A 26,512-nucleotide genomic window follows, 5' to 3' on the forward strand; every position below is an offset into this window, starting at 1 on the left:
CACCCAGGAGACCCAGGGTGACACCCCGAGGTGATGGACCCCACCAGGAGGCTGATGCCGGGGGCTCCCAGCCCTGGGATTTCAACCCCAGCCCCTAAATCCACCACGTGGCCCCGCTGCCGGCCGAGCCACCGCCTCCTCCCCAGGCCAGCCGTGTTCCCAGCCGCCGGCTGCCCATTTCCTTTCATCCCAACAATTCCCATCACTTTAAAGAGCTCATTTCTCTGCGGCATTTAACCCTGCAGACATTTCCAGGAGACGCCTCCCTGCCGAGCCGGTGCCCGATGCCTCGCAGTCCTGCGGATGGACAGGCACGACTCCAGGCTCCGCATCTGCAGCCGTCCCTCCCATTTCCCCCGTTCCTGCTGGGAGCTGGGATCCATCCTCAAAAGCCACGAGCCCTGTCGGGGAACAAGTCAGCGCTGATTTATTTTTATACCCTCACAGGGTTGTTTTTTTTTTTGCAAAAACACCCCTGAAAAACCCCAAACCCCCATTCTGGGGCATTTTGCCTTGGGGAGGCTGTTGCAGAGCTCTTCCAACTGCAAAGTCCATCTCTGAAGCCAAGGTTTGATGGTTGCAGATTGTCCTCTCCCATGTCCCAGGGCTCTGGCACCGGAAGCTGGAGCTGGCTGCGGAAAGAGTAACATAGTGATGGGAGGATTTGGGTTTTTGGGGGAAATGGGGTGTTTAGGAGCATCCACAGCTGGGCTGGAGGGAGAGGAGGCAAAGGGGAGCCCTGGTCCCCTCTGAAATCCTCCCACCCCGTGATGTACCAACAACCCGACGCGTCCCATGGGGCGATGGAGTCCCCTCTGCCGGGGTCCCCATGTGGGGATGTTCCTCGTGTTGTGGGTTTTGTTCTCCAGAGTAATTGCACGGCTCCATCAGGCATCTCCGCCGGGATTAAACGCTGTTCCTGGTTACGCCACATGGGGCTCCGAACTGGGGCGCAGGAGGAGGGGAGCCCTGCCAGAAAGTCATTTTCCACGGAACTTGATAAAAAATCAGGTATCCACCTCCCATTGCAAAATCCCTTTGATCCTGTTGGCCAAAGAACCGCATCAGGAAGAGTTTCCCAAGAGGCCGAGAGAGGCCAAATGGCTTTAGGGATTGGGATCCGCCCTGTTCACCCATCCTGGGGGTCTGGCTGGGGGATATCAGGCACGGGAGGAAGAGCTGGCCGGGTGCTGAGCACCCTCTGGGCAGGGCGGTTTGGGGGTCCCCACCATCTGTGACACCCCTGGGGGGTGGGACAGAAAGGGGCCGTGGAGCTGATGGGATGAAGGAGGTGCTGCAGATCCTTGGGGGGGTGAGCCAGTGGCCTGGTGATGAGTCGGGAGATCCACGTTGGCGCTGCCCGGGCTGAGAGGGCCAGGCGTGCTGACGGCTCCGGAGAAAACACCAGCTCATTAAAAAGAGCTGACGTGCTCCGGCCGGACTGGCTGAGCCGCTCGTTAACATCCATCACCAAACGATTATCCCAAAGAGCCGCCGGCAGCGAACCCGGGACCAGGAATGGCACTGAGGCCGTTTCCTTCCAGCTCAGCAAGGGCCAGCCCGGGCTTTATTCGTTTGTTTTGTTAGCAATTAAGGAATAATCATCGTCTTGGGGTGAAACGCGGGCGGATCCTGCCTCCCGGGTGATGGCACGAGAGTTGCAAAGCCCCTTTGGGGGTGCGAGGGTGGGTCAGGGGCTGGGCAGGGGGATGGGGGCTCGGGGATGCCGTGGCCCCACTCACCCCATGGATCTGGGGTTGCCAGCATCCCAGTTCTTCTCAGGGACACCGGCTTTGCCCTGCCGGGAAATCACCCAGGGAGGAGCCGGGACGTGTCCCTGCATGTTTGGGGAGGAACAGGGCACCCCGCTGCCAGGGGGGATGGAGAGGGGCAGGGGCTGCAGGGAGGGCGGCTGGGGGATGGAGGTAGAGACCCCCCCATCCAAGCGGCGTCCCCCAGGGCTTTGGGGACCTTGTCCAGCCCCGAGCACCCATCGTGGGCTGCTCAGTGGGGGAGTTGGGGGGAAAAGGGCTGGAGGAGCCGGGGTGTGGGGCTGGGACGGGCTGAGGGAGGGGGGTGAGGGGTGAAAGCCCAACCTGGGGGTGAAGAGAGATCCTGGGGACTCCCTGACCTGCGTGGGACCGGCTCCGTCCCACCCACATTAAGCAGGGTGTGTGCCAACTCCCTGAGCAAGCAGGAGGGACCAAGCCCTTCTCCCGGAGCCACCAACGTCACCCAGCGTCGCCCCGGGGGAGCAGCAACGCTCCCTTGTCAGGGTGGGGGCATTCCTCCTGCCCCGCTCCCACGACAGCCGCCCCCGGCATTGCCACCCTGCACAGGCCAGCCGTGTCCCATGCTGTCCCCATGCACATACTGGCTGTCCCCGTGCCCACGGCCAGCTGTCCCTGTGCACGCACCCGCTGTCCCGTGCAGGCACCGGCCATCTCTGTGCACGTCTGGCGTGCCCCATGCACACGCACCAGCCGTCCCCACGCAGGCACGAGCTGTCCCCATGCAGACACAAGCTGTCCCCATGCATTTTCCTGCCATCCCCATGCACTTTCCTGCCATCGCCATGCACACTTGCTGCCATCTCCATGCAAACGCCCACCGTCCCATGCACACGCGCTGCTGTCCCCCGCCACGTGCCACTGTCCCCATGCACATGCTGCCTCCCCGCGCTCGCTGTGGGTTCAGGAGGTGGGGACCTTCTCATCGGCCGTGTCCGAAGCCTCCTTTGGCAAACACCACTCCCGGACACCTCCCCGTCACTCACATCCCCGTCCAGCCCCGCTCGCTCCCGCACAGTCCGTCCCAGAAGTGCCACCGCTGCTTGCTGCCCCCAGACCCTCACTACTGGGACACCCACGTCCCCAGGGGCTGTGTCACCGGCTGCCTCCGTGGCCCCGAGTGGCCACGGCAAGGCCAAATTTGGCACTGTAGGCAGCGCAGCTGTGTGTTGAGCACCCACGTTCACTGCCTGGCATGAAGGGTGTCGCAGCTCTGCTCTTAGCCTGGGGTCCCCGTGTCACCGGATGGGACCCCCAGACCCTGCCACATTCCCAGCTGCCTCCTGGAATTAATGATAAGTGACGACACTGGGACACCCTCGCCCTGGAGAGGGCCACCTTGAAGGCCCTGAGATGAAAGGGACCGCAGGGTGTTATTACAGCAGGTGACACAGAGTTGGGGAATGGCACCCGTCACCTCCCCTGGCTGCTGGAAAATGCTGCCCGGGGAGCGCGGGGGGGACACGGCATCGCCAGGGCATGGGGAGGGGGACACGGCACCAACGTGCCCCAGCGAGGGGCTGGGACCCAGCTGCCTCCTCGAAGCTGCCTGTGGTGTCAGCGGCCGGGAAGGTTCCCATCCTGGTGTCCCCCCGCAGCACGAACAGCAACCTGTACGTCCCAGCCTCGGTGGCTTCCCCGTGACACTACGTGCTGTGACTTTTAAAGCCGTGGCAAGGGACAACCCAGCTTAATGCCACTGATTTGAGCCAGGTAGAGAACGCAGCCGGCCCCTTCGCTGTGTGTTTTTGGGCCCCGGGTGATGTCCGGGTACGGCTGCAGGTGGTGGCAGCTCCAGACCACGCAGAGGGAAACTGAGGCACGGGGGAGCCCAGCCACCCCGGCCGGCGCAGATCCCTGCAGCTGCAGAGGCAGCAGCTCTAATCCCCGTGGATGGGGGTTATGGAAAGGGCCATAAACGCCTCGGCACACGTGTGTGCAGGGACAAGGTTGCCCCGCTCAGGATCCCTCCGTTCTCCCTGTCCTTGGCACCACTGCCATGCTTTGGGAAGGAGCGGGGGGCACTGGGGCTTGGGGAGGGGGTGCGGGGCACAGGGGGGATGCACAAGGGAAAAGGGCGTCACCGCCAGGACCGCGGGGTTGGGGACACGCACTGGGGCCCATCCACCCCCCGGCCTCGGCGCTGCGTGTGCTTTGGCAGTTGCTCAGCGGTGACAGCCCATCCCTGGAGGGATCATTAGGCCTTCCTCATTAACAAAAGTTACTCACCCTTTAAGACAGAAACAAGAATATCCTGGAAATGCCTTGGTTTGGTGAGTTCTCGCCTGAAAGGTATGACTGAAATCAAGAGGGCGGCCGCACATGACGCCCTCTGGCACGTGGGACGGGTGAGATGCTCGGCCACCTTCCTGCTGTCCCCTCCGTGCCCGGGATGGGTGGCCATCACCCGGCCTCTGGGCTGCGGCCAGCACCTCTCCGTGCTCCCACCCTTTGGGATGGGACGGCAAAACCTCAGCTCTCCCCCAGCGAGGATGGAGCCAAGGCCCGGCTTTGCCCATTCCTGCCAACCCCTCCTGCTTTTGGGGTCCCGCCATCAGCTCTGCCGCCCCGCGGATGAGGCACCCCGAACCCTGCACGGGGTCCAAGGATGGCACCCCCCCAAACCAGCACTGCCACGGACCCCACGGCATCGCCTGCCCCACGTCCCCACCTGCCTCGTCCCGCCCAGGGACCCCTCGGCAAAGCTGGGGGGAAGCCCTGGCGTGCGTCGGCCGGGCCGTGTCCCAGCCCAGGGCCACGGGGGATCCTGGGCTTTAGGTATTTTAAGCACATGAGCAACGCCAGCGATGATGCGCTCGCTGGATGGCGAGGGGGTGACTCACGGCCTCCTTGAATCAGAGCTTTAATTTGCAGCCATGAAACACGCTCCCATTGCAATTGCCCAAAAGCGAGGAGCTCCGGCCGCCCCGGGGCACCCGTGGCCCTGGGGGGGTTCCTTGAGGGGGGATGGACGACAAGGTGCCAGCGCTGCTGGGGCTGGGAAGGTCTTTCCCGGGGGGGGGGTTTGGGTCTTTCCTGGGGGATTTTCGGGTCGGGATGGAGCCCCTCGCCCAGGCACCGCCTTGAGCCTTTTCCCTCTCTCCGCTCGTGGGATGCTGATGGGAAGGAACCGGCTGCTCTTTGAGAGCTCGGCTTCAGCCCTGGCTCCTGGGGAAAGCCAGGAAAAAAGTCGCAGGGGTCAAATGTCCCCAGGCCCCCTTCCCTGGGGACGGAGCCAGCCCAAAATCCCACCGCAATGGAAGCAGGGACCTGGGACAAGCGGGTGCTCCCAGCAGTGGGACGTTGGCCCTTTCCTCCCCGTGGGGACCGCACTGGGCTCGGGGCTGGCAGAGCTGCTCTGGGATGCCCCACCGGCACCTCGGGGCCGTGACGGGGACATCCACGTCCCTCAAAAGGATCTGCCTTTTGCCTTCTTCCCCCTGCAAAGTGAGAAAACCAGCCCTTCCCCTCCCAACACCCCCTCACACCAGCATCCTGCAGCCCCGGGGAGGGACGCGGGAGCCCAAGGGACAAGATCTCACAGCCACCTCCGCCATCTGGGACGGCCGGGACGCTGTGACAGGGGCGGATGGCCTGAACAGCTCAAAAAACCCACTAAAAATTAACATTAATTTATTATTAATGATAAAAACCAAGATTCTCTTTACACGTGGTTTGTTTTTTTTGGTTTGTTTTTTTTTTTTGTTTGTTTGTTTTTTTTTTCCTTTTTATACAAGAGAAATTTTCATTGCTTTTTTTTTTTTTTCCCTCCCCCCTCCTGGAGGCGAGAGCAGGGCGGGCAGGCAGGCGCAGGCAGCGACGTGGGGTCTCCCTGGCCCCCCCGGCGTGAGCGACGGAGCCGCGCGGACGCCGGTCCCCCCGGGGGTCCCGGTTGGGCCGCGGAGGGACGGGTGCCCGCCAAGGCAGCGGGGCAGAGAGGACGCGTGGCAAGGCACGGCGTGGGGAAGGCGTGGGGCAGGGGGGGGAAGCAGTCCCCAGGGTTGGGGGCGGGGGGGCGACGAGCACCCCGCGGCACGGGGGAGGCAGCACCCACGGCGAAGGGTGGCACGCGGTGAGAGCCGGGTGGCACGTGAGGGACAGAGTGACAGGCTGGGGCACGACGTAGGACACCCTGAGCCTGGGGAGGGCTGGAAGTCACCGGAACACCCCAGCGCTCCCTCCCAGCCGAGCCTTGGGGAAAGACCGGTCCTGCCAAGCTCAGGAACACCCCCGCCACCCCCAGCCGTCCCCCTTGGGGGGTGACTGTCCCCTTCCTGCCAACCTCCCAGCCCCAACACGTCCCCACGCCGGGTGAGCCACCCCCGGGCTCTTCCCTGGCTCCTCTTGGTTGCAGGGAGAGAAAAATAACGTCCCCCCGCCACGTCGCAAATGGACCCCCCGGCGTGCCCCATCCCCGTGTCCCGGCAGCCCGGACGCCGTCTTTGGTTAAGGAGCAGCCGGTGCCGCGGCCGCGCTGCCAGACAGGCACGGGACGAGGGGCCGAGGCTGGCACAGGGTCCCCGTGGCGATGGGGGACAGGTAGCGGGTTCCAGGAGGGACAGAGAGGCCCGGGCTTGTGGGGCCGCTCAAAGCGAGGGGGGACCCAGCTCCCCCCTTGCATGGCTATAGGATATTTATTTAACAAGACCTGGCGTGAAATGCAGGGCCGGGGGAGAGGTTCCCGGGTGGCCACCGGCCCCGCCGGGGAAGTGGCCGAGGCAGGGAGAAGTGGCATGAGCCCGAGGTCCCTGGGTGGGTGCAGGGTGAGGTGGTGGGTGCCCCCAACCCCAAAGCAGAGTCTGGCTCCCATCTGCCCATCCCTCTGCTCCGGAGCAAGCCGAGGAGAGGCGAAGCTGTGCCGTGGGGCAGCCCCTGCGGACCCCCACCCCCGGCCAGGGCCCACCCCATGCTGGCCGCAGCTGCCCCGAGGAGCCGCTCATGGGTCCTGAGTGGGTGGGCAACCTCCGGGAAAGCCCCGCCGGGGCTCCAGGGCACCTGCAAATCCCGGTCCAGGGCGGTAAATCGTCTGTCACCCCCAGGCCACAGCAGCCATGGAGCCCGGTGCATCCCGGGGGCTCCTTCCCCGCTCCTCGGGACCAGCCCAGGGTTTGCCGGGCAGAGCTGTCCTGACAATCCCAGTCCATCCAGGACGTTCTCCCCTTCCTGAACCCGGTGTGTAGTGACAGAAGAAACCGAAAAAAAAGGAGAGCAAAGGAAGAAGATCAAACGAAGAGAGAGAAACTATACGAAGCATCGTGCGAGGCTTCGCCTGTCAGCTGCTACTGCCCCTTGGGGATGAAGGGTTCCCCCTCCTCCGGCTCCGGCCGAGGCCCCGGGTCGCTCAGGCACCGCAGCATCCGCTGGTTGCTGGGGCTGTCGCTGGTCCCCGGGGTGAAGACATCGTCGGTACCCGGGGAGGAAGGCTCCTTCACCCGCATCACCAGCCCCTCCTCGTCCTCCTCGGGCGAGGGCGGCAGGCCGCCGCAGCCCTTGGGCTCCTCGTTCATCAGGTCCACGGACTCCGGGGACTGGGGGGAGGCCGGGTCGATGGTGATGATGGGCAGGTTCTCCGAGTCCGCCTTGGGTTCGTAGGCCAGCGGGTCTGGGGAGGCAGAGAGGGGTCAGGCAGGGCCCGTCTCATGAGATCATGAACAACCGGGTCAGGATAACCTGGGGAAGGGAAAGGCCTCAGGGACCCCCAGCTAACGCCCCCCCCGTCTCCAAGATGTTTGGGGCTGGGATGCCCGGGCTGCCTCAGTGATTTCCAAGCCTGCTGTTTAATTGCTTTTCCTGATTTCCGCATCCCATCTGGAGCCAATCCAGCCAGCCCAGCCCAGCCCAGCGCCGTTTCCAAGGGGCGAAGCTGCCCTCTGCCGATTAACCGCCGGCTCCGCAAGCGCCAGCACCAGCGTCACACCCCGTCACACGCTGTCCCGCTGTCCCCAAGGCCGGAAAGGACACATAGGATGGAAGGAACGAAAAACGGCAAAGCAAACGCGTGATGGAGGAGACAGGAGTCCAGGGACGCGTCTTGGGGCTTGAGCACTCCTGGTTGTCACCCCTGCAGAGGGCAGGGAGAGGGATCTCCAGAAATGTGGGTGCGTGGACGGAGCGAGCTGAGCTCCGGAGAGATCTACCGACCCGCCAAGCTGACTTCCCGGTGGGAATTGTGCTGGGAAACGAGCAGGGGGCTTCTGCTCAGGTAGAAGCCCCAACCCCTGGGGCTTGGCTGCATCGCAGGCAGGGGAGCGGGACAGGGACAATCGGGGCTGGAGAACGGCGGAGGAGCTGATGGGGTGCGGGATGACACAACCACCGAGTGTTTCAGCAGCCAAACACCGGCGATGCCCAGCGAGGTGCCGGCAGCGGCGCTCCCCCGGCAGCTCGGTCCCACCTACCTGAGCCGATGCGAGCCCGGGACATGGTGGGCGAATCCAGCTTGTGAGCCGGCACCGTCAGGTAGTTGTTCATCTGGAATTGGAACACAGGGACCATTTCCGTCGGAGTGGCCAGGATAAATGGGGAAGGGGAGGCAGGGAATTGACCCCAGGCCGCGGGGATGCGTGAGAAGCAGCAGCGGGATGCAGAGGACGTGTGTGTGCATCCTCCCAGCTGTGCTGCCAGGACTTGCTCAGTCTGGAGCAATCACAAGGCCCCCCAAGGCTGTCCCCCGCTGCCATCTGAACCTCAGCCCCCTCCCCATCTAGGACACTGATGCCCTTCCCAGGCTGGGAAGCCACCCTCGGCCCCCCGTCCTTCCCAGTCCGTGGAAGCATCCCTGCTCCACCGTCTCCTTGATACCTTTTGTTCCAGCTGCCGGGCCTTCTGCCTCCGCAGGAGCATCTGGTTCCAGGCTTCCTCGTAGGGGTCGGCCACAAGCGTGTGCCGGTTGTAGGATCGCAACTGGGAAAAGGCCCCAAGAAAAGGAGAGGGGTTAAAAACCCCCCACACACAGAACGGCAAAGGAAGGTCACAGCACCATTTCCCTCGGAGATGGCTGAAACAGCCACCAGCTTGTGGCTTGTCCCTTGTGTCCCTTGTGATGCCCGATCTGGACCCACCTTAGCCCAGTGAGGGTTTAAACGCTGGGCTCAGCCACCAGCCAAGCTCAGCACTAGCCCAGCACAATCCCAGGAGGAAAAAGACCAGGAACACGAGGGGCAGGAGGGCAGGGATACCAGGGGTGAACGGCACAGCTGGCCTTGAGGGCTTCTGGTAGGAAGGGGTCCTGGCCACCCCCAGGGAAACACAGCGGGGACACACGGTGCCAGGGGACACCTTACCCTCTGCCTGGTTTTCTGCAGGTTGTTGCGAAGGATTTTCCGGATCTCCTCCTCCTTGTCTTTGGACAGGGCGGGAAGGATGCGCTCCACGGGGAGGGTCTTGGGGTTGATGTTCCTGCGTGGACAGACAGGATTCAGGCAGGGCCGAACGGCTGCTTGCCCTGCGGCCACTAGCAGGGAGCGTGCTCAGCCTACGCCAGGGGCCCATTGGAGGCAGAGGGTGGCCAGGGCTGGGGAACTCACTGGATGGAGACGGTGGAGACAGCGGAGGGGATCTTGCCTATGCCCCCGCTCTCCACCAGCTCGATTGCCTGCTTCATCTCCATCTTGTGATAGAAAGCGATGAGCTGGGGCTCCTTGGACCGCTCCCCCGCGATCAGGCACTTCTTCACGTACTTCTTGTTGAAGCGATTCAGCCTTCCCGAGGATGTGGGGAAAGGAGGAGCAGCGATAGATCAGACCCCCCCCCCTGCCCCGGCACCCACTCCCCACTCCCCATCCCTGGCCCAGGCCAGCAGAAGATGGTTCCGTTCCCACCAGTGCAGGTCAGGCCAGGCTTCCCTGACTCCCTCCCGAGCCAGGCAGCCTCCCAAACACCCAGCAGCTGCCGGACCACAACGGATGGTCCTGAGCTCCTGCAGGGACCGGCCACCGGCAGCTCCCACGCTGCTGTGGGTGACGTGGCCAAGGGGTGCAGCCCTGCAGCCCCACTCCCACCAACCCAGGGCCATAATTCATCAAGGGGAGTAGGTGTGTGGATGTTACAGCCTGGGGAAAAATCCAGCACAGGGCTGGAAAACCTACCAGGTGGCGATTCAAACCCTTCCCCACCTCCCCCACGGGTCCGCCGCGTCCCCAGACCTCCACACTCACTTGTCCTTCCAGTGGTGATGCCCGTAGTGACCACAGATGTCCTCGATCCCTGTCAGAAGGTGATCTAAGAACTGGAAGAGAAGGTCCAAGGTGTAGGCAGCTCGCAGGGCTGTCACCCACCCTCTCCCCACCCCGACACCCACGCTGACACAGGGGTGAGGGCACTCAGGGGGTGCAAAATCAGGGCTGTGGGTCCAGGATGGGCCTCAGGAGGGCAGCACGGTCCTACGCAAGCGGGCTGCTGCTCTACCAGGCACAGGGGAGGTCTGGGTCGGAGCGGGCACTGGACGACACAGATGGAGGAGAGCCCTCGCTCTGTCCCCCCTTACCTTGGGCACCGATTTAGGGGCAGCTCCCGCTCTGTAAACCCGCCTGGTTACAGCGGTGGAGGTGGCAGAAGCAGAGAGAGAAGAGGGCTAAGGCGGCGAAGAGAAGCGCGCGGGAAGGGCTGGCCGGGCGGAGCGGGTTACCTGCGTGTGGATCTCTTCGTTGATGGAGCGTTTTGTCTCTTGCTTCTTCTTCACGGCCAGCAGGTCCACCAAAGGCCGGATGGTCATGCCCTAGGGAACGGGGAAGGTGGGTTAGAGCTGTCGCCAAGGCATACCGGCTGGCTTCAGCACAGCTGAACCACGGGGTGGTGGTTCCGGTGTCACTTGGCAGCCTCAAGAGCTTCTGGAGAAGGGGGACAGTGACAGGGTCAGGGATGGAGGCTGGGGACGTGCTGCCCACCCTCCACAAACACACGCGGCTCACCGAATAACCCCCTTTCCTTCTGAAATTGCACCGTGACCACCAACCTGCACGAAGACTGTGAAGAAGATGACTGTGATGATGGCTGTGAGGAACATGTCCCTCATGCCGAAATGCTTATAGTCCAGGAGGTAGCAGAGGGAGAAGGCGATGGCTCCCCGCAGGCCCCCATAGGCAATGATGAACTGGTCTTTGGGCGTCAGCTTCACAATTCGGAACTTGTTGATGAACCAGGTGAGGACCAGGACGCCTGGGGGAGCGGGCCGGGGTCTCGTGTGAGTGGATGGTGAAGGACACCCTCCCGCCCCAAAGAGATCCCCCCGGGAGCCCAGCTTGCAGCCCAGCGCAGCGTCACCCCCTCGAGGCCATGGGTGCAGGTGGATACTGTCCTGCTGGCTCATCCCAACACCCGTCACAGGCTTCAACCCCATGTCGAGCACAAACTCGGCCTCAACCCCACCTCCTCACAAAGCCAACCACCAGCAAGGCTGACGCCCACAGTGGACCAGTGCCACCCAGTCACCTCCATCTCCCCAGCAAGGCAAACTTGGGCCTCGTGGCCGTGAGAGTCACCCATCACCCAGGACGGTCCCCAAGGCCTTTGCCACCACACTAACACCTCACCTAAAACTCTCGCGATGAGGCAGAAGAGCAGCGTGCTGATGACGAAGGTCCAGTTCCAGTAGTGGTGGCCAGCCACGGTGGAGACGCCCAGGAAGATGAAGATGAGGGTCTCGCTCACGCTGCTCCACATCTTAAGGAAATACTTGATGGTGGTGTGGGATTTGTGGGAGATGTTGGCTTCCACATAGGGTCGCATGACCACGCCGGAGGCGATGAGCCTAGGGGTAAGGTTGGGGCACTCAGCAGCCATGGGGACGTGGGGACAGCCCCAACCACTGGCCCTGCAGCAGTGTTTTGTGCTCTTCTACCAAACCCCAGAGCAGGACAGGGCTTGAGAGACATAAGCAATTATTCAAGGCCTCCAGTGAAGGCAATACGAGGTTTCTCCTTCCTCCTGGCAGGGCAGGAGTGAGCATTGGAGCCAGGCGGCACAAAACCACGTCATCTTGCCCAGGTGAATGGGCAATGGGCTGCCGGCACCCCAGGATCTGTGCAACAACTCGAAAGAGTCGCTTCCCTGCACAGCCCAGCCCAAACACACCTCTGGCCCTCCCTGGGCATGTACTGGCCACGCTGGGCCAGCCAGAGAGATGTGGTTACACCAGAGGAAATCCTCCAAACGGTACTGGGAACAGGAAGGCTTCTTCTCCCACCCGTGCCCAACTCACGCCATGATGCCGGAGAGGTGGAAGAGCTCAGCAGAGAGATACGCCATGTAGCTGTAGAGGAAGACGAAGAGGGGCTCGATGACTCGGATGTGGGAGGTGAAGCGGGACGTGAAGGCAGCGATCACCCCATAAATGACGCCCACGAAGACACCGCCCAGCGACACCACGAAGAAGCTGAGGAAGCCGAGGATGATATCGATAATGGTCACCTGCTCGAAGTTGGCAAACTCTTCAAAGAGGTGGTAGAGGACCTGGGAGGGAGAAGGGAGAGGGAGGTTCAAACTGTCCTGCTGGCAAGAGACAGCACCTCGGGGAGACCTGCTCGGGGACCTTCCTTGGAGAGGAGCAGCAAAGGGAGCCAGGCAGGTACCCAGCACGAGACAAAGTGTGCCAGTGCTTGGTGACCCTGAGCTGGGTCCTGCGTTTGACCAAGCCTTGTGTCAAAAAAAGCTGGTGATGCGAGACACAGACCCATAGGGACCAGGTCCCTGTCCTCCATGGCTCCCAGGGACATGGTGTCATCAGACATGTGCCTGGGACAGCTCTGCTCTCCAACACAAACCCAACCGCTGTCCCAGGAGGGCCTTCGGTCAAGGGTTGAACCAGCCAGAGACTGTTCCTGCGTCCCAACAAGCAGGACAGATCCAGGCTGGGGGACAACCGACAGCCACGTGGAGAGAAAAGCCACCACCTGCCCTGCTCAGCCCAGGGACCAGCCCAGACCTCCCTGTAGCTAAACGGGCAACCTCGCGGGAGGAGCCCACCCCCGGCTCCAGCGCCTTCGCCCACCCCCAGACGCATTTACTGGAGCGATTTTCAAGCAGAAGCTGACGCAGGTGTTGTCAGGGTGGGAAACGGGCTTCGGAGCATCCTGCAGGGATGGCAGCGCTCAGGAGCAGTGAGAGGGCGAGGTGCCAGCTGCAGGGACATGGGCAGGGACAGACATGACAGCAGAAGGCGAAAGCATTCCCCAGGGACGGGAGCGGGGACACAGACCCTGGAGGGAGCCCCTCAGGTCGAAAGCTGGGGGAAGAAGTGCCTGGGAAAAGCCCTGTGGTGGGACAGCGCGTTCCTCGTCACCGGGAACGTCGTCACCACTGTGCCGAGCAGCCAGCTCCAAAGGGGACAGCTGGGATACGGGAGAAGAGCCAGGAAAAAGCAGTGGGTTAGAAGCAAATTTAGAGGTCGGCTCTGCAGAGGAGGACGCCGCGCTAACGGCCAAGCCAGCACCTGGACGCAGATGTCCGCAGCGGGGGTGGTCTGGCCCCTGAACCTCCCAAAGGTCCCTGCAAAGCTGCTCACAAAGACTGGGGCTGAGGGGTGACCCAGGTGGGATGCCAGCTTGGATGCAGCCCCCACGGCTCCCCCCTTGCCATGGCTGACCGTGTCCTGCCCTCGGTGCTGCGGCTGGGGGACAGACAGCAGGGAAGGCCACAGGAGGAAGGAGAAGCAGCTACATGACCCAGCGCCAGCTCCCGCTCGCCTTCCCTGGCAGGATGGGCATGGGCAGGGCAGCAGGCAGCAATTTCACCCCGCAGAGCAGATTCCCAGGAGACCAAGGCACGGTCCTGCTCTCCACCGAGAGGCGGTGGCCGGCTGGGCACGTGCTCTCGGTCTCCCCAAACCGCCAAGAAAAACGTTTCACCTTAATCCGCCTCTGCGGTGTTTTACGCTGCTATATTTAGCTTTGCACCTGCAAAAGGTCAGGAGCAAGCGGGGCTGCGGCAGCTCAGCCGGCAGGAGGGACCCAGTCTACGGTTCTGATTGATTTGATTGATACTGCGTCCAGTAGAAGTACTGGATCCAGTACCGTGTCCAGTTTTGGGCCCCTCACCATAAAAAAAAGATACCGAGAGGCTGGAGTGGGTCCAGAGAAGGGCAACGGAGCTGGTGAGGGGTCTGGAGCACAAGTCTGGTGAGGAGCGGCTGAGGGAGCTGGGGGCTGAGGGGAGACCTTCTTGCTCTCTACAGCTCCCTGAAAGGAGGGGGCAGCCAGGGCGGGTCGGGCTCTTCTCCCAGGGGACAGGACATGGGACAAGAGGAAACAGCCTCAAGTTGCACCAGGGGAGGTTTGGGATGGGTATTGGGAAAAATTTTTACACTGAAAGGGCTGTCAAGCATTGGAACAGGCTGCCCAGGGAAGTGGTTGAGGCACCATCCCCGGAGGGATTTAAAAGCCGGGTGAACATAGTGCTTAGAGATACGGTTTAGTCGTTGTTTTTGGTCAGTTAGGTTGATGGTTGGACTCGATGATCTGAAAGGTCCCTTTCAACCTGGGCAATTCTATGATTCTGTGATTCTGTGATAGCTGCCAGTCCTGGTGCCACCACCCAGAGACATTCCACCAAAGCGAACCCCTCGGCCGATCCCCCTCATCCACTTACGACCGTGACGGCGTCGTTCAGCAGGGACTCCCCAAAGACCAAGATGTGGAGCAGCTCGTTGATGTGGATCTCTTCAAAGACGGCCAGCACGGCCACCGGGTCCACGGCCGAGATGATGCTGCCGAAGAGCAGGTTGGCCAGGAGGCCGATGTGGTTCAGGCCGGGGCCGCCGAGCTGGCACACGGCGTACATCAGGCCACCCAAGAAGAAGGCATTCCAGAGCGTCCCCACCACGGCGAAGATGAGGATGGTGCCCAGGTTCTCGGTGAATTGGCGCAAGGGGAGGAAATAGCCGGCATCCAAGATGATGGGTGGGAGGAGGAAGAGGAAGAAGATATTCGACTTGAGGATGGGGGGCTTTTCACCCACCCCTTTGATGAGTCCCCCAACCAAAAGGCCCACCACGATGAGCAGGCAGCTCTCGGGAACAATGTTGGATACCGAAGGGATCACGTGGAAGCCTGGAGAGGAGGGGGAGAGAGCAAGACACAGGTTGGCTACACGACTGGAGGATGCTCTCTGCAGGAGGAGACCCCAGCGGGAGCCCAGAACCAGTTCCCAGCCCTCCCTGCACTCTTGGGGATCATTTGCTCTTGGCGTGCCTCAGTTTCCCCTTCTAGCCCCCTTCTTCCCCGCGCTCCCAAGCTGTAAAGTGGAAAGTGCAGCTTCCCCAGGCCCATGTACCCTGGCATTGCTTGACCTCAGGCCAGAAAATACCAGCGAGTCCCAGTTCAACAGGCGGCAGTCGCCCTCTGGGCACCCCGGGGTGTCTCGGGGGACCCCCAGGCCCCGGTGACAGCTGCCTGCGGCACAGGCAGTTCTCCCAACACAAGCTGTCACTGGCTCCGGCTCTTCCCATCACAGCTACGCATTCCGGGCGCATGTAGGCACTGGCGTTTCCCTCCCGTCAGACGGCAGCCTGCCCACCCGGGCGCCGGCACCCCCAGCCTGACAGGCGCTGGCAGGAGGCGGCAGCGTGGTGGCCGTCCCCGGGGTGTCCCCGAGGCAGGGGACAGGGAGCGGAGCTGGCGCTGAGCGGCTTTGAGGATGAAATTGGGGTGGCTCCTTCTTCCCCCTCCTGCAGCTTCAGGAGCGAGACGGGAGGTTTTATACGGCCGGTTTAACAGGCTGCCCCACGGAAGGGGTTGAGGCACCAGCCCTGGAGGGCTTTAAAAGACTTTGTGTGCTGAGAGAGACGGTTTAGTGCTGGTTTTTGTCAGAGTTCGGCTGACGGTTGGACTCGATGATCTGAAAGGTCCCTTCCAACCTCTAGGCGATTCTGTAATTCGATGGTCGCCGCAACCCCTGCATTCCCGGCCGGCAGGGCTGCTCCCGGGCACGGAGCAGGGACAGGACATACCCTTACAGTGCATTCCTTGGGGTTCAAGGTAAGAGGGACCTCATTTTCCCCTTTTTCCGTCACAGCACGGCCCCAAACGCAGGTCTCTGAGCCAGCCAGGACCCGCTGGGATGGTCCCCATCCACCAAACACAGCCGCGGCAACGCGGGCATCTGCCTGCGGGGCCGGGCAAGCGGCACGATGCCAACCAAAGCAACGCTTCAGCCAACGCGCCCAGACCCACAGAAGGATTTTGGGTTCCCTGGATCCTCTCCCAGGCTTTATAATTATTATTTTGAAGTGCGGCACATTTGTTCCCTGGCAAGGGAAGCGGTTTAAAATAAGGAACCCTGCTTTGGCATCCCGTGTTCCTCCGTTCCTTCCGGCCGGGCGGCTGTGCCATCTGCACATCGTTTCACAACAGATTAAAAAAAAAACAACAACCCACCCCTCCCTAACGAGCCACCATCCCGCTGATGATTGGAGCCGCTCGGCGCTGCGGTGAGCCCCCCCGAACCCCCCTGTTGAGCCTGCAGGGACCACATCTGCGGCACCGTGCCGGCTCATCCCTCCTCCACCTGCGCAGCCGAGCGGGGAAGGCGCCGCACGAATCCGGCTCCGATGGGAAAAGTGGCCGCTTCCACAATCCCTCCCTAAGGACGGGGAATGAGTCAGCCACTGGCCACCGGCCACGGCCACACGCAGCCCCCCAAGGGCAGGATTAGACCTCAAATTGCTACCTGAGCTGCAAGCGCTGCCTCCGGCGTGGGTGTGATGAATCCTCTGGCAGCACTGCAGAGGCCAGAGGATTCATCACACCCAAGGCTCCACGCGGATCTGTCCGCGCCATTTCGGCAGCACCCAGGTGGCTCCGGTGGGTCTCGGGTGCCGGAGCGATGGGGGAAGGAGTCTGGTTTCGCCGTCGGTTTTACCACAGCAGCACCGATCCCTGAGCAAACCGCCCCATGGCCCTCGGGTTCGGGCACAAGGGGAAGCCGGGAGGAGCCGGGAAGCATCCGAGCTTTCTCCCAGTGCTCTCCCAATGTCCGGCCACCTGCACTCAGGGACCTCCCGGGCTGGATGTGGTTCCTGATTTACCTCCATGGGATTTTTCTTCTGTCTCCAACCTCCCTACAGCCCACACGAGTGCCCCAAGGCAGCCCTGGCAGGGAGCTCCCCATCGGAGTGGAGGCGATAATCCTTTTTCCTAGCACAGCTCATGGAAACACTGGGAATAATCAGCCCTTCCAGCACACGGGGCAATGGCCCATCTCAGCACGCACCAGCCCTGGCCGGAATAAGGTTTAAAGCCACACGAGCAGCCAGAAGCCCACAGCAAATCAGTTTTCGCTTGCTAAGGACGTTCAGTCATGAATAAAACACAAACACCGACAATTAAGCATCTCGCACTTCTTCCCCACAGGCCCCAGGATCCCATTAAACTGGAACATTTGCGTGCTGATGTGAATTCAGTGTTTTCGACCCTTTTTGTAGGGCCCTAAAAATACACTCACAGGGGCTGCGTGATAATTACGCCTTTGATTTCGCTGAATCTCAGCCATTTTTTTCGCTCCCCGCTTTCTCCGCTCAGTATTTTTAGAGCGTTCGACAGCACACGGGTACCAATCTGTTGCTGGGATCCTGCTGGGATCCTGCTCCCAGCGCCGGGCCGGTATCCCGCTTCGGGGCGGGGGTGATTAATGGGAAGAAACGCGATGCCAGGCAGGGGCGAACCGGCCCCATCCCAGCTCTGCGCCTCCATTTCTCTCCTGGGGGAGGCTGAGCGATGAGGACGGCCGGCCACGGGCACATCCAGGGGCAGCAGGAAAGGGAATAAATCTTGATAATAGCCTTAATAATAATAATAAAGCTTAATAATAATAATAAGCCTTAATAATCCCCAGGGTTCCCATTCCTGGCTGCTTTAGTAAAAGGTTATTTGCATAGCAGGTAGCCGTGCTGCTCGCTTACTCGGGTACCTACTGTTGCCACCCGCTTGTCCCCAAATGTGGTGGCCCTGCCGTGAACTGGGACCCCGCGAGCGAGCCGCGATCCCCAAATCACCAGCCCGGGGCACCCGCAGTCGCCCAAGTTTCTTCCTTTGGAAAACAAACCTCCATGGGTGCGGTTCCCCTACCACCGGCATCGAACACCACCCAAACTATTAAAAACAAGAACAGCGGAGTGAACACCAACCCCGCGAGCCTGAGCAAACAAGGAAAAGGAAATCCAGAAGTTCATCGTTCCTATTAAAATGGTTCCTTGCCCACGTGGCGCTTGCGTGTGCCCAGGAAGGCAAACGCGGGCACTGCTCTCGCTGGCGGCCAAGTCCTCCTCGGGTTAGGGCAGAGCGGAGCTGGGGACGGGTTTTCCAGTTTTTAATCGCCATCTGAGCCCTTGAAGGACAGGAGGAAATCACCGTCCTTCAAATTGAAGAGATTTGGGGCAAGGAGAGCTGTTGCACGGCGAGGCCCGTGCTGCAAAACTTGGCTCTGCGGCTCCCGACCACCAGTTGTCTTCATCTTGGCATCAGCAGATTCGCAGGGGGCTGTTTCTACCCGAGTGTAGGCGATGGAGGGCAACACCGGGAATTTTCCTTCCCTAACTTCAGCTGTGGCAAGAACCACCGGAGTCTGTTGGACTGCGCGGCAAGGCAGATTATTTTTCCCCACAATGCATAAAGCCAGCTTGTATTTTGGAGGCCGTGGAAGCCGAAGGAAGAGGGCGGCAAGCCACTTTCCGTCTCCAGACTTTGCAAGGGTCGGTTCTCGCCCCAGTAACCACCAGGGCTCCCATTTCAGCTGCTAAAGCTTCATCCTCATCCTACCAAGGGGGACCTGGGCTGCTTTTCCCAAGGCGCTGGCTGCTGGCGGATGCAGTGCCGTGTCGATATTTACTCCCGACCAAACAGCTTGGGGAGAGACTCCGACCTCCCGTGTGGGTTTTTTTTTTCCTTCCCGGGCTGTATCTGGGTTACCGCAGCCCGGGCTGGATGCTGCTGCGCCTTGGCGTTACGTAAAGCTCCATCCAGCAGCGTCTGCTCCTTCGTTGCTTAATGACTCAAAACCCGCTGTATCTGCTCTGCCTCCGTCCTCAGCCTGGCCAGGAAGAGCCTGAAGGGATGTGGAGGGAAGGGATACGGAGGGAAGGGTGCTGGGCACCCAACCCAGCCCCAGCATCCCCACATTTGGGGAGCGCTGGTGTCAAAACGAGCCAGATCCCGCATGAGTCTTTGCCCGAGGCGATGCTTCTCGCACTGCAGGTAGAGTAGAGGCCACCTCCGTGCCCCGAGCTGCTCACGGCAATTTGGGAACCCTCTCTCAAGGCCAGAAGGGGATGATTTGCAGCTCACGGGGCGGCTGCGGCGCTGAGAACCTACTGCAAAAGGGAGCGGGGAGGATCCCCCCCTTCGCTCAGCCCAGCCTCACCCCACAGCAGAAAGCCCCCAGGACCATGGGCGCCATGTCCTACAGCATCTATAAGATCCCCTCCCTCCCCACCTGATGGCATTTCCCTGTCCCACCCACGCAGGGTGGCTCCATATGGCACGGGACCCAAGGTCAGGCTTCCTCAGAGCTCGGGCAGCGCTCCCCTCCTTTTAAAGCCCTCTCTCGAAGCACTGCGGAAAGAACATTTTAGTAACCTTTTAATCAAACGCTTCACAAGAACTCTTTAAAGGAGGCAAAGCCTTCACGCACTTCCCTGCTCCGAGTCTCCCACCCCGGCGACATTGCTGGAGCTGGATCGTGATGGCCCTAGGGAATACTGGCATTTAGAGGTGATAAATAAGAAATAAAATAGTATATATAGATATATAAAATTATATATCTATATATAATGCTGATACTGGAAGCAGCCTGCGCCACGAGACAGTGTGCCAGGGCCGGGGGACCAGCATTTACGGGGTCCCCCCCGGTTCCCAGAGCCACCGTGCGCCCGTCCCCAGTGCCCGCAGCTGGGATTGCCATCGGCCACCACATCCCCCTCCAGCTGCAGGGTGAGTTTGGCTGGGGTTAACGGCCCTTCCTTCCACCGCAGGAGAAGAAACCTGAAGGAGGAGGGAAGAAAATCCACGGGGTTGGCGTTTGGGTCGGAGCAGGGTAAGGAGAGGGAGGAAGGAGGGCCGGGAGCGGGCGGCGTGGCGGGGAGGGCTCGGCACATCGATGGTTAAGCGGGATGCTCCTGCGGCTTCACCCCGGCTTCCCAAGCGCCCACGCACTTGGGAGCATTGCGGGAAAGCCGGCTTGCTTCCAGGAAGATGCCTGTTAGCTAAGAGGAGGCAGAAGAAAGGGGAACGGTTACAAAAACACCCCATCTTCCCAGGCTTCAGAAGTTGAGGAGTGCGGCTGCAGGCTCCAGCAGGCAGGCGGCAGCCCCGGGAGGGGAATTACACAATTATTAACCAGGGATTACACAGCTTTTCCACCCCCTGGATGATTTTTTTTTGCCGAAAGGAGGTAGATGAAGGGTTAGCCTGAGCGAGGGGGTGGTGAAGCCCCGCTGGGCGATGCTCGTAGCAGCCCCAGGGGGACCCATGGGTGCTTGTTTGGGCTGCGGGATGGGACCGAGCGGCAGCATGGCTTGGGTACGGAGGGTGCTGCGGTGCTGGAAAAGCCCCGGGAGAAGGCACGGAGGCCGGGAAGGAGGGAGCGAGGGGGAGCAGGCATGCTCAGAAGGGCTGCCCTTCTGAAGGACACTGCAGAGAGCACCGGCTGGAGGGGACACACGTGGCTCAGCAGCACCAGGGTCCCTCTAAGGCCACTTTAACCCTTCAGGACACCAGGCTGGCAGGGTCCGGGTGGGCCACACAGAGACGCAGCAGCCCCGTGTCCTCACCAAACCCATCGACCCGGCGGCGAGGGATGCGGGAACACCTTCCCATGCTCCTGTGGGACACGGGGACCACGGAGAGCCCTGACACGCGGACGCTTTGCCGGATGAGCCACAAAGTCACTGATGTGTCACCAGCCATGGGGACTAGCCATCTGCAAAGCCATTGCCCAGCACCGTCCCCTTCTTTTTTCCTCTGCTTAGAAGAAACGCTGGGGCAGGGAGGAGGGCTGGGGCTGCGCTCCAGGGTCTGCAAAGCACCGAGACCACCTTGACCTGGCTTTCACGCTCTGTATTTTCGGGTGGTAAAGGGGCAAGGATGTGGGGCTAAGCCCCAGGCAGGCTGGAACCGAACGTTTTGCAACCGGCTCCCAGGGGAAAACCCATCTCAGGCTCTCAGCTTCTCTCCATTTATCCCTTTTCCTCCCCAAAAAAAGGCGCTGGATTCCTCTCTTCCCCCACCCGACCATCGGCCACTGCTGCAGTTGCCCAAAGATCAGCCAGGCTTTGCTGATTGCTGGTGGCCTCCGGCACAAGCCTCGTGGGATGTCTCGTAGCCGCTGAGAGCGTGTCTCAGCCCCGCTGGGCACCCTCCCTGGTAAAATGGAGCCGGATCCATCACTCTCCCTGCAAAGAGAGGGAGCGAGGAGCCTGGGGAAGGGCACGGAGAGAGAGCCACGTGTGCCCGGCGCCGGCACGGGTACCAGACGTAATGGGGAAGTCTCCAGGGAAGGGGCTGAAAATTGAACTTGCTGGAAAGGAATTAAATAGGTGGTGATTTACACCTAAAAATAGAGCGAAGCCACGGCTCGTGTCACCCCGCAAGGGGAGGTGGTAAAACCATGATCCTGAAATTACAGCCGTTGCGTCTCGCAAGCTCTGACGGCACCATCTGCCCTGAAGCTCCAGCCCCTCCGAGCATCATCCCGGCTCGCTCCGGCACCCGCTCCGACGGGATGGCACCCGCGCGGGGCTCTGCCGCAGGTGGCTGGGAAACAAACCGCCCCTTGATTTTGCCAAATCCTTTTCTGCCTCACCACGGAGCAGGGGTTTAATGCAGGGCCAGGTCTCCCCGGTGCTCTCCTGCAGCTCTCTTTGGGCTGGTTTCAGCAATTTGGGTTGCGTGGGGCAACCTTTAAGGGAAGCATCCAGTGGCCTCAATGTCCAAAACGGAAAAGCTTGAATTTTTCCACGCCAAAATGACATTTCCTGGTTAGAAGTTGACTTTTTTTTTTTGTTTTAAAGATAAAGCTACAGAAAGAGCTCCTACACAAAACAGCTTCCTCCAGATCCAACCTAATGTTTCATTCAAGCCTCATTATTTTCTTGTCGCTAATTACGAAGAAAAGCCAAGAAGCAGGATGGTAATTAATTTATACTGCTTTTTGTGACTCGGGGAGTTAATGCCGATCCCACGCAGGGGCCACACAGCCGGCACCCACCCGGACAGGGAACAGGGAGAGAAGGGAAAAGCAAGGCACGTCGCCCTAATTTTGGGGATCACTCTTCCGCAGCCCAGCCAGGCGCGGGCAGGGGGCTGCGAGCAGCCTGTGATGCTCCGGGCTCGGGTTCAAATCCATGAGCATTCAGCACGGCGTTAGAGCTTGCCGAGATTTTCAGTCTGCAAGAAGTGGGGATCACTTTAAGCTTTTTAAGCGGGGCGCATCCGCGCGGGATGCGGGATCCGCACGGGATCCTCGCAGGCTCCGTCCACCCCAACAAAAGGTGCCCAGCACAGCCCGGCCGTGAGCGTGACCAATTCCCAGACCTCAGTTCCCAGCTGGATCGCACACAACGTCCCTACGAGTCGCGTCACTGCAGTAAATAGCTGTTCAGACCCGTTGCCGTTTGCCCAAGGTTTTATTTTCTCTTGGCGTGACGTTAACATCCCCCTTACCTACCGACCTCGCTCAAACGGCCGGCTCCCACCTCGCGGCCGCTGAATTGCCCCTTGTTTTCCCTTCTTTTCCTCCCAGACTGCAAACAAACTGGGGGCAAACGGAAATTTTCCGGCGATAGGAGAGCGAGAGCCGCCTGGTACAGCCTCCGGCTCGCTCCATCTCCTGTATTCAGCCCTAACGCCCACGGCAAGGCAAGCGTGCATGAGAAGGTGACCCTGCCTGGACCCTGCCTGCTTTGTGGAAGATAAGAACAGCCTTGATAGCATCAGTCCAGCCCACGAATGAGTCAAAACCTGAAAGCCAGAGAACAAAAAGCAGACATTGTCAGGTACCACGAGCCTTGCCGCAGCTTAGCGAGCCAGCCGCGGCGACCGATAATTCAGGCTGGCCTGGCCCTTCCCGACCGCGCAAGGACCGATGCAAAGCGGCGTGGTCAAACCCTTAAGGTACAGCCACGTTAGCAAAAGCAGAGGATGCCGCCAGCGCAGCATCACCGCCCCGGGGAAGAGCCCTTCATCCCAGGCAAAGGGCAGACGGATTCTCCGCGCCTTCGTCGCCAGGAGGGGCTGCGGGGGGGGTCCTGCAGCAGGGCTGAGGGTTTCCCAGTTGCACCATCCTCCCTCCGCAGCGGTTTGCAGCCAGTTCCCACTGCTGAGGCCTGAATAAATCCTCCGACGGGAGGGGAGACGAGTCTACACACCCTGCACCCCCGAGGCTGCTGGAGAGAGCAGGCACTTGCCTTGCCCACATCTCCCGGTCCCCTGGGCACCTTCGGGGAGCCGATCCCACGCCCCAGAATAGGGTAAACAGAGAAAAAAGCTGTAGTCAGAGCCTTCCTCCTGGGGAGGATGCTGAGAGCTGCCCCGGGCACGTCGGGGATGGATGCCAGGGCATCAGCGGGAGCGATGCTGGCCTGGCACTCTGCGAGGGGCAGGGGGAGGACAGCTCGGAGCTGGTTGGGGATCCGAGGCTGTGCCGTTTCATGCCTGGAGCCTTTCAGAGAGCAGTTATTTAAAGCCATTTCATGCATTTTAGCTGCTAGGACAAGCAACGGCGGTGGGGACTGGCGATAACGGGAACGGGTCCGGCGTGCTCTCAAACCAGCCGTTACGGCAGGGCCCGGCGGGGAGGGTGGGCAGGCGGGTACCGCTCCTCCCCACCCCGCACCGGCCCCTGGCACCACATGGCTGGGGAGCACAGAGGGCGAGGAGCTGAGCTACGCCACCCACGAGCCCCCCTGCAGCAGCACCATGTAGGAAAGTGCCTCTAATCCCCACCATCGTGCCTTGCCTTCCCCCGGGAGCGCCTGCTCAGCCCCCTCCAGGGGTGCTCGCTCCGCCGAGGGATGGACCAGGCACCGCCTGGCTCCGAAGGGCTGCAGGGGTGCCAGACTTCACCCCCTGCCCATGCAGCCCCCTCCCAGCCCTGGGCAACGTCAGCAGAGAAATACCCAAGGATGCTGACGGCACCCCCCGGGAAACCACAGGGTTGTCCCTTTAGTGCAGGGCTGGATGTGGAGACCCAGAAGCATCCCAAAAAGACGAGCAGCCCGGGGAACGCAACCAGCGGCGTCACTGCAGCAGCGGGAGTCACGAGCCGCATGCAGATGAGCCCAGCTCACTACCTGCCCCGACAACCCCCCCTCCAGAAGCACAACGCTCCCCTTGGCAAGGGAAATCTTGTTTTCTCTGCCCAGAGCCCTGCTGGAAGGTCACCGGGGAGGAGGAGGAGGAGGAGGAGGAGGAGGAGGAGGAGGATGCTGCGCTGCAGCCAAGGGAAAGGCGGGTGTCGCGGGACCTCGATGGCAACGCTGCAGTGCTGCAAAGCGGGAGGAGGACGCAACGCTCCCCGGCGCGCAGGAGAGCTGTGAATCATCTGCAGGCACCCTGGATATCAGCCTGCCAGGATGGGCGGACCCCCCCCTTGCAGAAAGCCGCTGTGTACGCTTATAAACAAGCTGTTTACGCCGACCAAGAGAACTTCAACGATAACAAGGAGAGATCCTTGGGGCCCAACGCAGGCTCAGCCCCGACTCGCCCCCCCCGGCACAAAGCCAGGGATGGGGGACTGATGATTTGCGGTTTGCCCGCTCGGCGCTTCCCCGCTCCGAAGGGGCTGTGTCCCTCTGTCCCTCTCTTTTCCCAAGCCTGGGGCAGCGCAGGGAAGCTGACCATGCCGAGACCTTTGCATGGTCCAACGCCCGGCGTTCCCTGCAGCTCTGCGAACCAGACGGCGAACGTTTGGGCCCGCGACTTCGCACAGAAGCGCCAAACAGCCGGCAGCAATTCCTCCCAATTAAACCTCGCCACCCTGACCCAGAAGGTCTGGTCAGGCAGGCGAGCCAGCGACAGCCTGGGCTCTCCCTAATCCTCCCCCCTCCTCCAACTCTAAAAGATACACTAATTAATTAAGATCAACCCAAACTAAACAGTTGGCTCCGCGGCGCTGTGCGGAGCAGCCTGCAGCAAGCCCTAATTGTGGCGCTGGCGGACGGCAGCGGGAAAGGGATCCATCCTGCTCCCACGCACCCTCTCTGCCCCGCTTCTCCCTCTGCTTTCCCTCCGCTCGGCCCGAGGTTTGGGTGAGACTTGGCTGAGGAACCAGCCTGCCCAGGGTCCCAGCCCTGCCAGCACCTCCCGGCAGAGCTGGCCCTGTCCTGGGGCACCCGCTTCCAAGAGCCGGATTCGGGGGAGATCCGCGTCCAGGAAAATCTCCCCAAACCAGGCAGGGAAGTGCCAGGCTACCCTCGAAGGCAGGGCAGGGCAGGGAGGAGCGATTGCTGCCTCCCTGACTCACCCGCCGCTGATTCAGCTGCCAACTCCCAGGCAAGCCCTAAAAAGCCCTTTTTTTTCTTCCCCCCCCCACCTCACGTACTCCACACTGGGATGCCGGCACGGCCCCACGCGTACCGGGAAGCGGCAGCAGAGCCGGCAGCCCGCCGGCAGGCTCCTGCCAGCTCGCAGAGAGCATCCCTGCAGGGAGACGTCCCCAAGGGCTCACGTTGCGGGAGGTGATGAGCACGACAGCGGCCTTTTGGGACCAACATCCCCCTCCGACCAGCCTGGGACAGTCCCCAGCCTGCCACTCGCCCAACGGCACCGTGGCTGGGAGGGGTGGCTGACACAGCAGAAGGCTGTGTACAGCGAGACCTGGCCAGGCTGGAGAGTTGGGAGGAGAGAAACCTCCTGAAATTCAACAAGGGCAAGTGTAGGGTGCTGTGCCTGGGCAGGAATAACCCCCTGCACCAGGACAGGCTGGGGGTGACCTCCTGGAGAGCAGCTCTGTGGAAAGAGACCCGGGAGTCCTGGTGGACAAGAGGGTGACCATGAGCCAGCAATGGGCCCTGGTGGCCAAGAAGGCCAATGGCATCCTGGGGGGCATCAAGAAAAGCGTGGCCAGCAGGTGGAGGGAGGTCATCCTCCCCCTCTGCTCTGCCCTGGGGAGGCCACATCTGGAGCGCTGGGTCCAGTTCTGAGCTCCCTGGGTCAAGGAGGACAGGGAACTGCTGGAGAGGGGACAGCAAAGCGCTGCCAAGATCATTAGGGATCAGAATATCTCTCTTATGAAGGAAGGCTGGGGGATTTGAGTCTTTTTAGTCTGGAGAAGATAAGACTGAGAGGGGATCTCATCAATGCTGATAAATACTTAAAGGGTGGGTGTCAGGAGGATGGGGCCAGGCTCTTCTCAGTGGTGCCCGGGGACAGGACAAGGGGTAACGGGCACAAACTTGACCATGGGAAGTTCCACCTCAACATGTGGAGGAACTTCTTTGCTGTGAGGGTGGCAGAGCCCTGGCACAGGCTGCCCAGAGAGGTGGGGGAGTCTCCGTCTCTGGAGACATCCCAACCCCGCCTGGAGGCGTTCCTGTGCCACCTGCTGTGGGTGACCCTGCTCTGGCAGGGGGTTGGACTGGGTGATCTCCAGAGGGCCCTTCCAACCCCTGCCAGTCCAGGATTCTGGGATTCTGTGAAAGAGCCCTTGGGAACGCAGTGGGGAGGACAGGGAGGCCACCATCACCCTCCTGGGAGGAGAAAGTGCCCGGGCACTGCCATAACGCACCGTGATGGCAA

General features: G+C 61.3%; 1 protein-coding gene across 1 annotated transcript in view; it reads right to left on the bottom strand.

Moving 5' to 3' along the window:
- Nucleotides 1-5,406: 5,406 nt before the first annotated feature.
- Nucleotides 5,407-26,512, bottom strand: part of SLC9A1 (solute carrier family 9 member A1) — a 32,671-nt gene continuing 11,565 nt past the window's right edge. Inside the window, exons 2-12 of the mRNA XM_074562827.1 lie at nt 14,373-14,833; nt 11,989-12,239; nt 11,321-11,538; nt 10,744-10,946; nt 10,417-10,506; nt 9,947-10,017; nt 9,317-9,490; nt 9,074-9,188; nt 8,592-8,693; nt 8,189-8,261; nt 5,407-7,392 (exon numbers count right to left, since the gene is read on the bottom strand). Coding sequence (XP_074418928.1) covers nt 7,070-7,392; nt 8,189-8,261; nt 8,592-8,693; nt 9,074-9,188; nt 9,317-9,490; nt 9,947-10,017; nt 10,417-10,506; nt 10,744-10,946; nt 11,321-11,538; nt 11,989-12,239; nt 14,373-14,833 — 2,081 coding nt within the window. The 3' untranslated portion in view covers nt 5,407-7,069. The remainder of the gene's footprint in view (nt 7,393-8,188; nt 8,262-8,591; nt 8,694-9,073; nt 9,189-9,316; nt 9,491-9,946; nt 10,018-10,416; nt 10,507-10,743; nt 10,947-11,320; nt 11,539-11,988; nt 12,240-14,372; nt 14,834-26,512) is intronic.

Source organism: Larus michahellis, chromosome 19 (genome assembly GCF_964199755.1).
Source record: "Larus michahellis chromosome 19, bLarMic1.1, whole genome shotgun sequence".
NCBI classification, from domain to species: domain Eukaryota; kingdom Metazoa; phylum Chordata; class Aves; order Charadriiformes; family Laridae; genus Larus; species Larus michahellis.